The sequence below is a fragment of the Saccostrea cucullata genome, unplaced genomic scaffold (assembly GCF_032062105.1).
Source record: "Saccostrea cucullata isolate Sc308-1 unplaced genomic scaffold, CSIRO_AGI_Scuc_v1 ctg6021, whole genome shotgun sequence".
NCBI lineage: Eukaryota > Metazoa > Mollusca > Bivalvia > Ostreida > Ostreidae > Saccostrea > Saccostrea cuccullata.
In genome coordinates, this window is record NW_026935968.1 from 1 (window position 1) to 14,873 (window position 14,873).

The 14,873-nt window shown below is 35.2% G+C and overlaps 1 protein-coding gene across 1 annotated transcript; it reads left to right on the plus strand.

Moving 5' to 3' along the window:
- Nucleotides 1-154: 154 nt before the first annotated feature.
- On the plus strand, nt 155-14,370 carry LOC134244379 (uncharacterized; the record flags this gene model as incomplete). The annotated part of the gene is made up of 12 exons (XM_062726657.1): nt 155-203; nt 1,656-2,035; nt 2,511-2,561; nt 2,749-3,344; nt 3,785-3,854; nt 4,295-4,417; nt 6,264-6,328; nt 9,738-9,823; nt 10,142-10,202; nt 10,529-10,689; nt 11,138-11,286; nt 11,526-14,370. Coding segments are annotated over 12 exons (3,389 nt in total), but the record flags the coding sequence as incomplete, so codon positions are not given.
- Between the last annotated feature and the right edge of the window lie 503 nt (nt 14,371-14,873).

Here is a 14,873-nt window from a genome sequence, read left to right on the forward strand (position 1 = left end):
TCTGTAAGATTTTGAGTGAATTGAGTGATTTTGAGATTTTGAGTGTACACTATTTTGAAATTTCCAAAGGTACTTGTGGACAGGACCCCCCCCCCCCCTTCCCCCCTCCCTCCTCAATACTCAAGTAACTGATATTTTGAAATTATTTTTGCAGCAAATGAGAATGGAGAAGTGTCTGCTTCAGATTTTATCTCAGGAATGGGGTATGTATACTCAAGACCTTTTAAAGTGAATGTTGTCTTTCTGTTTGATTGTATGTTTATTATAAAAAAAATTAAAGAAAAAAAAAGGAGCAATGTGAATTAAATGATTTTTAGCTCACCTGAGCAGAAGGCTTTTCTGATCACATTTTGTCTGTCTGTCTTTAGTTGTCTGTCAAGCTGTCCGTTCATCTGTAAACTTTTCACATTTTCGACTTCTTCTCAAGAATCACTAAACTGAATTTGGTACAAAGCATCCTTGGGTGAAGGGTAATTTAATTTGTTAAAATGAAGGGCCAAGTCCTCTCACAAGGGGAGATAATTAAGAACAGACAAAAATAGGGTGGGGTCATGAAAAAATCTCAAGAACCACTGGGCCAGAAAAGTTGAAACTTATGTGGAAGCATCCTGGGGTAGTGTAAACTCTGAATTGCTCAAATCATGACCCTGGGGGGTTGGCGGGGCCACACAAGGGAATGAAAGCTACTCAGGTAAGCGATGTAGCTCATGGGCCTCTTGTTTTACATCATTGTTCATTTTCTCATTACAGTATTGATGATGCATAATGCAAATTTTTCTAAGTGTTGTTGATATTTTTCATGTGAAAAAACCGGGATCAAGGTCATATTAATCTGAAAGACCTACGCATATAGCCGTGCTGTATACAGCAAAACTTGTTTAGTATGAACTCAGATATATAGCAAAGTTATTTTAGATCCCCAGCTATATAAATTTAACAAATTCCTTATACGGATATACATGTAACAAATTACGGATATAGTGAAGTAATTTTATTGGTCCCTGTGACTTCGTTATAACCGAGTTTTACTGTATAGGACTTGTGACTAGTGTTGTTACGATAGCCGCCGACTATCGAAAAATCGTCGTTTAAAGGCCAAGATCGGCGACAATCGATTGTAAATATTATCATCGATAGATCGCTATATTTTTCATGCCGTATTTTTTAAGCCGATCAGGTTTAAATTTTATATTCACCAAAGGGACGTCACTCTAATCGGCGGTAATCAAAATGGCGAACGTGCATGGTGAAGAGGTTGACGCCTAATTATATCAATATCCTGGTGCAACACGATCTAAAGTTTGAAGTTTTTTGGCTTTCTGAAACAGGGGGATGGGCCTCCATGCAAAAATAATATACTGATGGACTTGGTTATTTGTAAATTGTGTAAAATGTCGTATGCCAATAAAGATAAGTTGAAGTTCGCGGTCACATGTCATGGAATTCTACTCGTGCTGAATTAATAAATTTAACCTTTTCAATAGTTCAAATTATCGATTATATAATCGATTGTGTTCTTCCGATTCAATTTGATAATCGATAGTAAAATATGTCCGATTTTACAACACTACTTATGACTGTGTTAAATTTACATGTAACCATATATGAATATTATTAGACAGTTTCAATTGTATTCCTGGTTCTATTTTTATCAGCAATGAAGATGACAGTGAGGAGGGCGAGGATTTCCTGCCAGAGTCCATGGAATCCCCTGATAACGATCCCTCAGGAGAAAATACCCAGGAATCTCCACAGGAAACTAATGAACCATCCACTGACGAGGGTACCTCAGAATACAGCACTTCACCAGAGGGTCCGTTGGATCATTCACCTCACATAGGGACACAAAATGGGCAGAATAAAATCATCATCTCAGACTTCGATTTTGATCGAATACACCACACGAAAGATATCTGCATGAACCGTTTAGAAGAAAGAACAGCCCAACAAATGCGTCAGGTGCTAGAGGAAGAAAATGAGAAGATATTGGAGGATGTGAAGGAGTGTAAAAGTCTGGCTGTGGAGGCGGGGTATGGTAAGTACAGGGAAATCACTAACTATAGGGGGGGATGGGGGACGGGGCTAATATTCATTGTTTTCGAGGCATGGAGAGACCCATGAATTTATGACCACCTGGAAATGGAAAAATTTAATATATATTACTACTTACCATTCTCCAACAACAAAATCATGTCCCCACACCAATTTTTTATTTCAAACTGTGAAAATTATTCCCACGAAAACGTGTGATTTTACAGTATTTTGTGTGAAGAAAATATTAAATGTTAGAAGCTGCTTTATAGAAATTTTTCAGATTCAGAGAAAAATTCTACATACCTAGAGATATAAAGAATTATTCACCTTGTAAAACTTTGTATCCCCTCTTGCTAAGTGATATTTCTTTGTTAAAATAGTTTTCATTTTTACGTCATTATGATTATGATGATTCATATCTTGAAAAAAATCACACAGTGTTGTAAATTTGAAAAACAGAATTTCTTTATTTTCAGGTGTAGCAGAACAGTTTGAAGATAGTTTACCCCCAAGGTTTTCTCAAACAGGTCATTTACACTGTACATGTCTAATTCTGTTTTTTATGACTCGCTGAAGTTTCTTTGATCATCAAAAAAGAAAGATAAAACTTTTTTTTTTTAGCAGAAATCTGTCAAATTTTATCAATTCAATAGTCAATTCACCATTAACATTCTTCTTAAAAAATAAAAAGAAAAAATTCTTATCCATAACTAGCTGGGGGCCCTGCATTACCCTTGATCCCCCATGGAACTGGCACCTCAGGGCTGGAAAGACCTTCCAATCAGAATGTCATTGATGACCGCATACCTAGTAAGCGTTACTCACGGACACGCAGAGAGGCCAGGCCAGGGGTAGAAGAGAGGTTGGAATTGGGGCCCATGAGGGGTAGAGGAAGAGCTAGAGCAGCTCCACAACCATCAAGTAGCAGTCCTGCGATTGGTTTAAGTAGCAGTCCGGTGATTGGTTTAAGTAGCAGCCCTGTGATTGGTTCACGTAGCAGTCCTGTAATTGGTTCACATAGCAGCCCTGTGATTGGTTCACGAAGCAGTCCTCTGATTGGTTCATGTGACAGCCCTGTGACTGGTTTAAGTAGCAGCTCTGTGATTGGTTCACGTAGCAGTCCTCTGATTGGTTCATGTGACAGCCCTGTGACTGGTTTAAGTAGCAGCTCTGTGATTGGTTCTTGCAGTAGTCCTGCGGTTGATTTTGGTACTTATAACCCAGCAACACCTCCAAGTAATAATAGACAAGACTTATTATACAAAGCTTCCCCTGAGAAAAGAGAGGAACTAGTACAAACACTGAAAAAGGTATATTTTAAGATATTAGAATACATAAGTGGATTTGATTGAAGTTTAGTGCAGGTGCTGAAAAAATGAATACAATAAAACTCCTGTACAAACAAAGATAGTGCGAATTCACATTTAGTGAAGTTAATTTGGATACCCAGCTGTTTAAATTTAATGAAATATGGATGTAATGAAATATGGATATTGCAAAGTAATTTCATAGTTTCCAGTGACTTCTTTGTAACTGAGTTTTACTGTACATATGTACTGAATATGCTTTCTGGTAAAGAAATTATGATTACCATCCTTAAAGAAGTCAAATCAGTTCAAGTAATATCCAAGTGCAACTTTTAAAGAGTTTATAGAATTAAAGAATGAAATTTTAATGAATGCTTAAGTCCAAGTGTATTTTTATTCTTCTGGACAATTTATGATGGTTATTTTTTGTCTCTCTGGAGTAGATCTTTGCAGAGGCAGAAAGAGACACAGAAGAGGAAACAAGGGCACGATTACAGAGTCTTTTCTTCACAGGTATGTGACTGTTTGTAATGTTTAATGACAACTGTTTATAAGAAAAAGAGTTGTTTTAAGGGATTTGAAAAAAACCATTAAACTTTTTATTTGAGTGAGTCTGATAATGAATACAGGCTAAAATTCAGCCCCGTTTCGACCCTTTTTGCTCAAATGACAGTCGGGCAAATTTAACTAAGAGGCGAATTCAAAGAAAACAATATAATTTCTTAAACAAAAAGTGACTGAATAAATTTTAAATGGGGCATTGGTGGGGATGCCACTATCTATTGGCAGCAGAGTTTGTGGGTAGGGCTTCATTTACTGATGAGAGGTTTTAATCTATTGACAGTAGAGTCTGTGGGCGGGGCTTTATTTACTGATGAGGTGTTTTTCTCTATTGACAGTACAGTTTGTGGGCGGGGCTTCATTTCATGACAAAGTGTTTAATCTATTGACAGATCTTTTTATGTACCTGGACAAGGAACAGTTACAGGAAGTGATCTATGTTCTGTTAAATCGAGCAGTTCGTTACTATGGAGATATTCACGACGTGCTGCTGGACATCATACAAATACTTAGTGGTGAGATTGTTTTTACACTGAAAACTGTTTAATCCAACACCTGTCCAATCTGTCACACTGTAAATTCCGACTTAAAATTTCTGCCCCATTTTTCTACTTTCCATGGCTTTAAAACGGAAATCCGCGCAGCACTGTTAAGGCTAACTATGAGAAATCAACGGAAAATAAAAGTGCAAAAAACGGGAAATTTTTAAAATTGAAATTTTAATTCAGCAATTCTATTATCACAGAACTTAAATACTTATGGAAATAGCATAGTATAACATACTCTGTACTGTGTAGAGTCTGGTCCCATCGATGGACAGTCACGTGATGAACGGATAGCAGGTACACGGAATGTAGGTCAATAACAAATTTCAATATCGCAAGGGCATACCCTAATTGAAATTAAAAATTCAAGCTATTAATTGTTTCTGTGTACTTTGTAGTTTCTGAAAAGTGCTGCTGCTTTGAATAGAATCCGCGTTTTAATACTTAAATGTTTAAGTAAATAACCCAATGTCGAAATATGTTAGAATTTTACCAAATATTTTGTGTCCTTATAAAATCACGGCCTCGATTTAAAGAAAGCAGCAGCACTTTTTAAGTTAAGGAATATATCCTTTATCTATATTTAAAAAAAATGTTCAGATATATGCAGTGTATGCCCTTGCGAAAGTATGATTTTATGAGGCATCTCGATGTAAAATATAGGTAATTTGTACATAAAACACTACATAATTAATAGAATACATTCTCTTTATAGTTAATTAACAATCGCACTAAACAAAGGCTATACCTTGAAATTAATAGACTATTTAAAATCTGTAAATAATTTTCCGTTTAATTATAAAACACATTTTTCGTTGATAAACAATTTCTCAATTTGCCTTTCACAGCACATGAAGTACGTCATTTTTACCAGTATGACGTCATGTTAACAAGTTCATCGCAAGGGACTTAACTAGCAACTTTTTATAATGCATTGATCAGTTATAATGTTGTTTATTATGCTAATACTGTTCAGCGTTGCAAATTATTTCATTTACGCGTATTATGAGAACAACATGAATGTCATATTTTTGTGTGACGTCATAGTATACTTTTCCCGTATAAATTAGGCCCAGCCCTCTTATTCAAGCCTTAACAATGCTGCGCGGCACCTTGTTTATTCCAGCATAAAATTTGTCTCCCAGTGCATGTGGGATTAGACAGGTTTCACTGTTTAAGTTTTTGGTTCTGTGTTACTTGGGTGACATTTTTGCTATTCGTTTTCGTCGTGCGTCAAGTGATGTGCCGTGTGTTAATATGTGAACATTTTTCATCTTCATCTCATAAACAACTGCACCAATTTCAGCCAATTTTAGCATATGGCATCTATGGGTGAAGGGGAACAAATTTTTTGAATTTTACATTCCCTGCCCCCCTTGGGCCTGAGGGATGAGGCCAAAACCACTAAAATCAATGCAATGTTCAGTCATAGATATCAAGCAGTTAAACTGTTGACATGAATGTAATAAGCATGAATTTCTCTACCAAAATTGTGAAATTTATGGCCCCAGGACCAAGGGGTTGGAGTGCAAGGGCAGCGCTATATTGCAGATACAAGTACTATGCACATGAAATAATCCATTTTCATTCAATCATGAATGTGTTCAAGTGTGACCCCCCCCCCCCCCCCCCCCCCCCCCAAAAAAAATAATAATTGCGTTTTATTTGTAATAGTTTCTCTAATGAGCATTTTAAAATTAATTTTAAAATTGAATCCCGCAAAAAATGTCACATCTATTTATAAGACTTCTAAATTTGCATCCTGCTATAATTTCTACTTATGTGCGGCATATACGTGTATTTGTTTTGATTTTAGTGACTGAGGATTTTCCCGACTGTCTTTACCAGTCCTGTAAGAAAATAGAAGAAAACTACATCAAGGTAATATAAAAAGATTTAAAAAAAAATTCAGACCAAGGAAATTTAGCAAAATTTCATGTATTTATGCATGATATTGATCAAGAATCTGTAGCACAAGCATATGAGGGGAATGTTTATCCATGATATTAGAATGATACCCAGTACTTGTTAATGTAAGCAGTGGCTAATTGTCTGAAAACTAGCGCTAAATTCTCCATATTTAAAATTTCAACAATTTTTAGACGGAGGCACAGCCTCCGGTTATAGGGATTGTCTTGCCCATGGAATGTAAACAGGAAAGATTTCCCAAGCACCATCTATCGGTGAAATTGTTTTCATTACCTTGAGAATTCTATTTTTAGAGCGACTCTGAGTAACAGCGACCGCAAGGATAGGCATAGTCTAAAACAAAGATCGCGTCACATACAAGTATAAACAAACAGTTCTACTTTTTCTTAATAAACAGGATTTGTCTAATATTTTTTAAATGAAGTGTATGTTAATACATTTCCTACGGAATATGTAACAAAGAATGTGATTTATACTGTTTTTTTTTTATCAGACAGAATATTAGGAAATTTTGTTCCAGTCGACGATGATAAAGCGTGTTTTACAATATGCCGAGCCTTTTCCCACTGATTCTCACACCAAAACAAGAACGAGAAGAAATGAAGTGGCGGATCTAGAGGGAGTTGAGGGGGGGGGGGGGGGACATCCGCGGAGAGTGATCGAAGAACCCCACTTATCAATTGCTTCTTTTATTAAAGTAAAAAATATCTCTAGTTATAGATATAAATTTAACTTTAGTTTTATATTTAATTGTAAAAACTTCCACCAGAATTCGCCTGTATCAAACTAAATGTGGAGACGCAGATGTACCTGTATTATGTATTGAAAAAAATCCTTTAATGCCGCATGCAAATGTTTTATGTCGCACGTATAAATATAAGATATTTTAATAATAGATCAAGCATTTCAGTTTTAATGGAATTTTTTGTGCTTGATTGCTGTTTGTTATCTCATTTTCACTCCTTTTTCTAATTTCTACCTGAAAGGGCCGATAAATTGGTTTGTGGTCGATTTTTGACGCTTGCATTAATAGGTTTCTTGGAGTTTTTTAATCTGAAAAGGATCGATGAATAAACAAATGCATAGTATTTTTATCTGTAGGAATATTAATAGTTTAGTTTTGGATTCTTTATTTGTAATTATGTGTAATTTTAGGAAACACATGAAAATAGATTTACACTTTTTACAAGCGGTTTGAGTGTTTGGGGTACCCTCACATTAGATAAGAGAGAAACAAACGGCAACTCTGACATTGAGATCAAAATGCATTTGTAACTTTTGACCTTTGGGTACAACCCAAATCTTGGTTCATAGGATTTACATGATTTATCACATTATTTCCTAATTAGTAATTAAAAATTATATCTTCTGAAGTAATTAAGTTGTATTATTGTTATATCGTTGATCCTTATTTGCATTTGATACTTGTGTTTTACCTCTTTCACATCTCAAACTTTAATTATTTTTTATATACAAGATTACATGTATTTCTGATCATTGGTATTCATGTCAACTTTTTTAATATACATCACTGGTGAAGTGATTGTTTGAACAGAGTTACTGAAAAGCTGAAATCATAGTTATATATTTATTACTTTTCTCTACGTAATTTGAATCATGTCTCATTGTTAATGATTGTTTTAAACAGATAAACTGAAAAAGACAATCATTTCCACTGGTATACGAGTAAAGAAAGACATTTTTTGGGTTAAATCTGTCATATGATAAAATACTACATTTAATAGTTTCAGAAATATTGGTTGTCAAATTTGTCAATATATATCTTTGTTATTGTAAGCAATACCCCAGTTCTCCAAAAACAATTTAAACTTGTGAAATAGCAAGTATTATGAACTTTATTGTTCTGTTTTAATTTTAAGTAAGAAAGTATATTTTATTCCACTCAAAAATTGTGTTCTGGCACGAACATTTAATGCATGTTAATGACTTTATATTACTTACAAAAAATTCTGTGTTGCATAAAGCTAGGTCACTCCATTTTGTATCACAAAGGTTCAAGACAAACAGTTATATATTATGTTGTTCATGTCCAATTACCTGGCTGCTTCTTTTTCCATGTTCGCTCATATCATAACATTATTACAATAAGGCTGAGAAATTTTGATTTTGGTAGCTGTTACATGTCATAATTATGTTAACAGTAGGTCTCTGTGACCTATAAATATTTCCATCTCTATTTTTTTTCTCTGTGATAACTCTTTGAAAGTTAGGGGAGTTTATTTCTTAATAATTCTGCCGGAATGTAAATTAGGCAGGTCGATAGGTCAGGAGCTAAGGAGGCCTAATACGCATGCAAATATCGTGCGCATTTGTCTTTGTGTCTGACGCTAAGGAGGCCAAATATGCATGTAAATCTCCTGCGACTGCCTATGTGTTTGACGTCAGTGGGTGAGGACTATTGAAATTGGCATTGAAGTCCTCGTGTAATTTAGGTCTATGTCTACATTTTAAAAGTCTAAATCTACAATTTTATTTCACAATGAAATGGAAATATAAGGAATCACTGTCTAGTTTTGAGAGTATGCCAGGGACATCAACAATAGTGGGAAACATGGGATAATTCTAGCAAAACTAGACAGTGGTTCCTTCGGTAGTTCCATAAAACCGATTAACATCTTTCAAATTCAAAATTTGATAAGAAATAGTTCCTTTTATAGTAGATAGTGGGAATATTTTGCCTTATTACTTCAAATAAATCCTTTTAAAAATGGTCGCCATATTGTTTCAAACGTCATATTGATCTACATATGTTACAGCTATTTTCATTAGACAAATATTAAAGAGCTTCAAGGGACTTAACTCAATTACGGCGATAAGCAGCGCAATCAAAGTTCCCGTTTGATAAGACTAAATGTACCAAGGGTTGTAGAGTAGGTATCGGATCGGAATCCCTTGGCTAGTGAAGTGGCTCATCTAAATAACAGTGAACTTTAATCATGGCGAAGTTTACATTACAAAGATGAAATTATAATATCCCCAAAACCTCATGAATATTGGAGTATCCTTTGAAAAAAATGTTGAATTGAAAAAAAAAAATACACATTATTTCTCAAAATATTCTTCACAGCTATGTATGATATATATATTTCTTTTGTGTTCTCTCATACACGAAGCCTCCGTCTAACAGTACTTTCAGTACTTTGATTAGAACAGTGTATATCTTCAAGTCTATTGTGTTGAATTTGGATATTTCTTCAACATAACTAGTACTGTAATGTTTAACTTAAAGTCTATTGTGTTGAATTTGGATGTTTCTACAACATAACTACAAAGTATAACTTCTGTTGAATATGGATATTTCTTCAACATAACTACATAAGTAATAATATTTTTCCTACAGATTCAGATGAAGGGGAGTCCATTTCATGTCCAGGCCAGTAAGGTGTTAGCTCATATCTTCACAATGAGCCTTCACTGGTCCGGCAGGTATGTTGTGCCTCCATGTATACTGTATACAGGGTTATTTTTGCCCTTTCACACTTGCTTACAAATTTGCCATGTTATAAATATGCCCAGTCTCAGATCTATTTAAGATTTTATATGGTGTTCTTTAAATCCCTCCCTCTAATTTCCCACTTGTGACAAGGGCAAAAGGGGCGAAAATAAAACGGAGGCGAAAATTTCCCTGTACATGTATACAGTATATTTATAATTTACAACATTTGATATTTGATCTATAATTTTAGTAATCCTTCTTGTCATTTTAATCTTAAAGACTTGAGTTTTGATTTGAATTTTGAACAGCAACCAAATTCAAGAGATGATGTTATCAGCTTTGGAGAAGTGGATAATATTCAACAAAACGGTAAGAAGATTTTTGTCCGTCCAAAAATAAAAACACACCCTTTATTCTTGACATACGAAATCTCAGAATTATAAATATTAACTCAAAGGAATATACAGAAATTCTTGTGTGTCCATCAGTTCAATTTTTCTTACATACTTTAATATTGAATTACAAATTAGAACCATTTTGTTGAGACAGAAACTTGAAATTTTGAAGTAAAAATATGTTACTTGTTTGTAAGTGATAAAACTATCTATTAGGTAAGATTTCATGTGCAATTTTAATAGTTTTGATATAATAAACTGAACATTACCAGAATGTTCCCAATTTTTCTTGTTTTTCAGGCTCAACAGCTTGGACAGGACAGATTACAGGAGCTTTACATTGAATGTTTTGATATTGTGTGGTGCATTGTGGGATCTCATATCTGCCGTCTCTATCCTGAACACAAAGCTCGGCTGCAGAGAGAGTGTCGAAATAAGATTCTCAATGACAATGTTTCCAGGTATGTAGAGGAAAGTTTTTATGGACAAATTTCTAGTTTTATTTAGCAACATTAAGGACTCTCAGTAATCTGAACTCAAAAGAGTTCCAATTGTCTGATCAATATATTTTGCAGTATTATATTAGAATGATCTTACCCTTTAATCTTAAATTAACCCCCCCCCCCCCCCCCCCCCCCACACACACACTTTACAAGACACAGTGTATAGTGTGTCCTTTAATGTTTTATTCATTTTTATGTCTCAGCTGTTCAGATGGTAGTCCTTTGACTTCAGACTTGTGGGAGCATGGTTATAACCTCCACATTTCAAGGTCACTCAGATACAGCTTTAAGACTTCTGTGATTGCTGTAATTTAGGATCCTTTTGTTCAAATAAGAAATAAAATGAAACATAATTTGACAATTTCTTCCCGTGGACTAGTCAGATATTGTGGTATATTTATTTTAGATTGGTGCGGTCAAAGTTGCTGGACCTATACATAGAGAAGTTTGTGGTATCACCCACTTCAAAGAAAGAGGAAATTCACACCTGTACTCAGACCAGGGCTCTGACAATGGTAGACAAGGGGGTACAGACAGATATGATCAAAATCACAGGTGAGGCAAACAGGATGTCATTAAAATGGGGACAAAGGGATGCCTTTTGATTCTGGGAAACTTTTAAATATTTTTTGAGCTCAATTCAAAGAAGTTGTGATAACTAATGCTATACCCCGACTTTCAAAAAATTTGTCGGTTCTGTTGTTACAGTCTCATCAAAGGTGTTTGGTTAACGTTATCATCATACATGTACTTTAATATCATTTAGATATATTTTTTTTATTTCACCTTTTCAGAAAGACGATCACAGGCAGAATCTCCTTCACCTGTTGCACCAGCATCAGAACCATGGAAAAAATCCATAACAAAGACAGCGCCAAATAACACAAAAGCCACCACAGTAGAATCCAAGAAAGACATTGAGTGGCCGAAATTGTCCGGTCCAAAAGTACCCGATTGGACAAATCGGTTGCTGGACAGTCCGAAACTTCCAGACTGGGGCAGCCCAGAGGGAAGTAGCAGTAGTGTCCGAAAGACTCCAGAGTCGCTGACAAGTGGATTGTATTTTTCTGCAGAGGATAAATCATTTCCGAGTTCACCGGATATCAGACAATCTTCATTTCTTAATTCTCCAGACAATCTCAGAAAGCGAAATTTGAATCAGTTGAGGAGCCCTAAAGAGACCTCGGTAGTGTCAGAACCAGTGCAGAACTTTACAAACTGGTCCGACAATATGGTGTTTGGATCTAAATCAAACTTTCTGTCCAGTGATCATACAATAAAGAAATCGGAAGATGAAAGAAAAAGCCAACTGTTGAAGAACAAACTTTGTGCTTTGGCAGAGCCTAAATCAAATTCCACAGGACTGAAAGCTCAAAGTCAAAGAGTGCAGCAAAATGATGGCTCCAAAAAGGAAAATCAACAGATTAGGCAGTTGGGAGGAAAGGAAGTGTCTTACTCTAGCAATAGGAAAACAAAGGATCTGAAAGAGGAGCAGAAATCTAGAGACCCAGAACCAGTCTCTTGGTGGGATTCAACAGGCAGCTTATCGAGATCAAATTTAAAATCTCCTTCTGTTGGCTCAGAAGAGGATTCAAGTGGCAGTGAAAAAAGATCTTTGGGCAGAGGGAGGGGAAGGCGTGTTAAAAAAGGGCTTCCTACACCCTCAAATTCTTCTTCTCTCGTACAGAAATCAGACTTTGGAGATGAGAAATCTGAAAATCTTTCTAGCTCTCAGAAGAGGGTCAATCCTTTACGAGCCACCAGAGATGAAAATCCATTGCACTTCCAAAATCAGAATGCTAATTGCAAGAAAGGTAGTGGTGCTGGTGGTGGGAAATCCCCACAAAAAGTGATGGACTGGTTCTCTATGGAGGAGGTAGAAACTGGTGATCAGCCCTCAGAAACAGGCAGCAGGAATGAGGATGACGTGCCAGACGACTGGTTTCTGGCAAGCGAGGACGAAAAAAGTGCCAAATATTCCCAAAGCAGTGATATGCAAGCTTTACAGAGTCAAACAAGTGACATTTCAACGAATCAAAAGAGTCCTAGCAAAGGTCAGGTGTCTCAAAATGGAGACTCGCCATCACAGACAGAAGCTGACACAGGTGGGCTGGACGGTAAATTTGACGGTGAGGACGGTAACGGTGACTGCCCCACGCGACCCTCCCATTTTTCCGACGAGGAGGGTGATGATGATGGATTATGGGAAACGGACCAGAGCTCCGATGATGAAATGTATATGAGGCCTGCAACTGCCGACATTTCTGACAAGGGATTTACAGAAAGTGTTTCTAAGTGGGTTCCTGGGCAGAGAAAGTGTACACTGTGTGGTGCCACTGATCATGTTATATACAAGTGCCACAGGAAAAAAGACAACAGCTTTTTTCTGTAAAAAATGTGCCATTTTTTTATTTTGTTCTTGTGTTTAAGGAAAAGCTTTTAAACCTACTGTTCACAATATGATCTGAAGCCTTCAGCTACCTTCATTGGTCAAAGTCTGTGTGTGTATCTGAATGTATTTCTGTACCCTTCACTGAAAGTATCAGTTTTCAAATGTCTTCACATGCTTCTTGAATCAGGCAAACTTATGAAATATTGTCTGATGATTAATTCTTTCTCCTGCATAATTGCCTCAGGTTGTGATGTAAGGATTATAATTTGCTAAGGTCAGCATAAAAAAGAACTTATTTTTACAAGGCAGGTACATGTATCTGTCCCCAAATAAAACTAAGAAATTAAGAAATCTTTTTATTATAAATTAAAAAAGAATGGTTTTCTGATTATAATTTGTTCTTTGAATTTATTGAATAAAGTTTTAACTCCCAGTGAATAAATTTTCCTCTTAATTTTTGCAAAAAAGTCTGAAATTCATATATCGCAGGCATAGTCTTTAGATGACAATTCTCAGCAAGATTTTGCATGGGCATATGAGCACACAAATTTCCTTGTTGACTTTGAACCCAAAAGTCAAGGTGCAACTTTTTTCTTTCTTCATCTGTATTTTCTCAGTTTTTGCATTCTTTTCTTTATTCCCTAAGTTGGGGACACAGAATCCCTTAATTAAATACACTATAGTTTATACCAAGTCACTTAATTAATAATTATATATTGCTTAAATAATTGACCTCTTCTGAAGAAATACTAGTATGTAAATTTGGAAATCTTCTTGAATGTATATCTTGATGTATAATATGCATTTAAATACTATGCATTTGTTCCACACCTGTAATTTTAACAAATAAGATATTTCCTGGGGGAAAAAAGCAGCTTTAAAGCATTTGAAATGATTTTTTTTAAGGTTTATGTGTCCTTGTATACCATTCCTTATTTTTTTTAATATGGTTTGTAGCCCTTTTGAATTTCACGAGAAGTCAGCTTATATTTTTTTAAACGTAGAACAATGGAAAATTCAGCCATTTTGCTCCAAAGCTATAGGACATTTCTCAAGGATTTGACCTTTTGTGTCTAAACTAATAATCAAAGTGGACAAAAAAAGAGAAGAATTTTCTCTCTGTGAATCTCTTTCAGTGCCTCCCACTCATATAAATTTGTCTGCTTTTTATTTTGGTTTTATTTATGTGCATGAGCTCTATGATAAACTTAAAACAGCTTAACCAAATGCCAGATTACCCATAGGTGAACAACCATGCTTGTGATATAATATTGTATTTAATGTCAGCACTTGCAGGAGGGCCCAAATTTAGAAGTCTTTGCCATCATTTTCATGTTAAATGATTGTTTTTTTTTTAAATTAAATATTTTAAAGTACAATATTCATAATTGATTAATGGATTTTTTTCTTTAAAATTGGTAATACATGTACATGTATATCCATAAAAAGAGATTTTCCATGTACAATACACTAACTGTTTTTTGAATATTTGGATGTAAAACTGATAGAAATTTTAATGTGCCAGTTTTACATTTCAACATTTTGCCATGAAAAAATATTAACTTCATGAAAACATGATCAATATTCCAGCGTAATTGGTCATTCCAGTGTGATATGAACCATTTGAAATATTTTCCACAAGGTGTGATGTAAAGTTTTGGGTGAAGAAAAAATGTAGAAATCTTGTCTTGGGGTATTAAACTTGAAAGATTAGAAATGAGAGCTCAAAAATGTTGGATACAATATATTA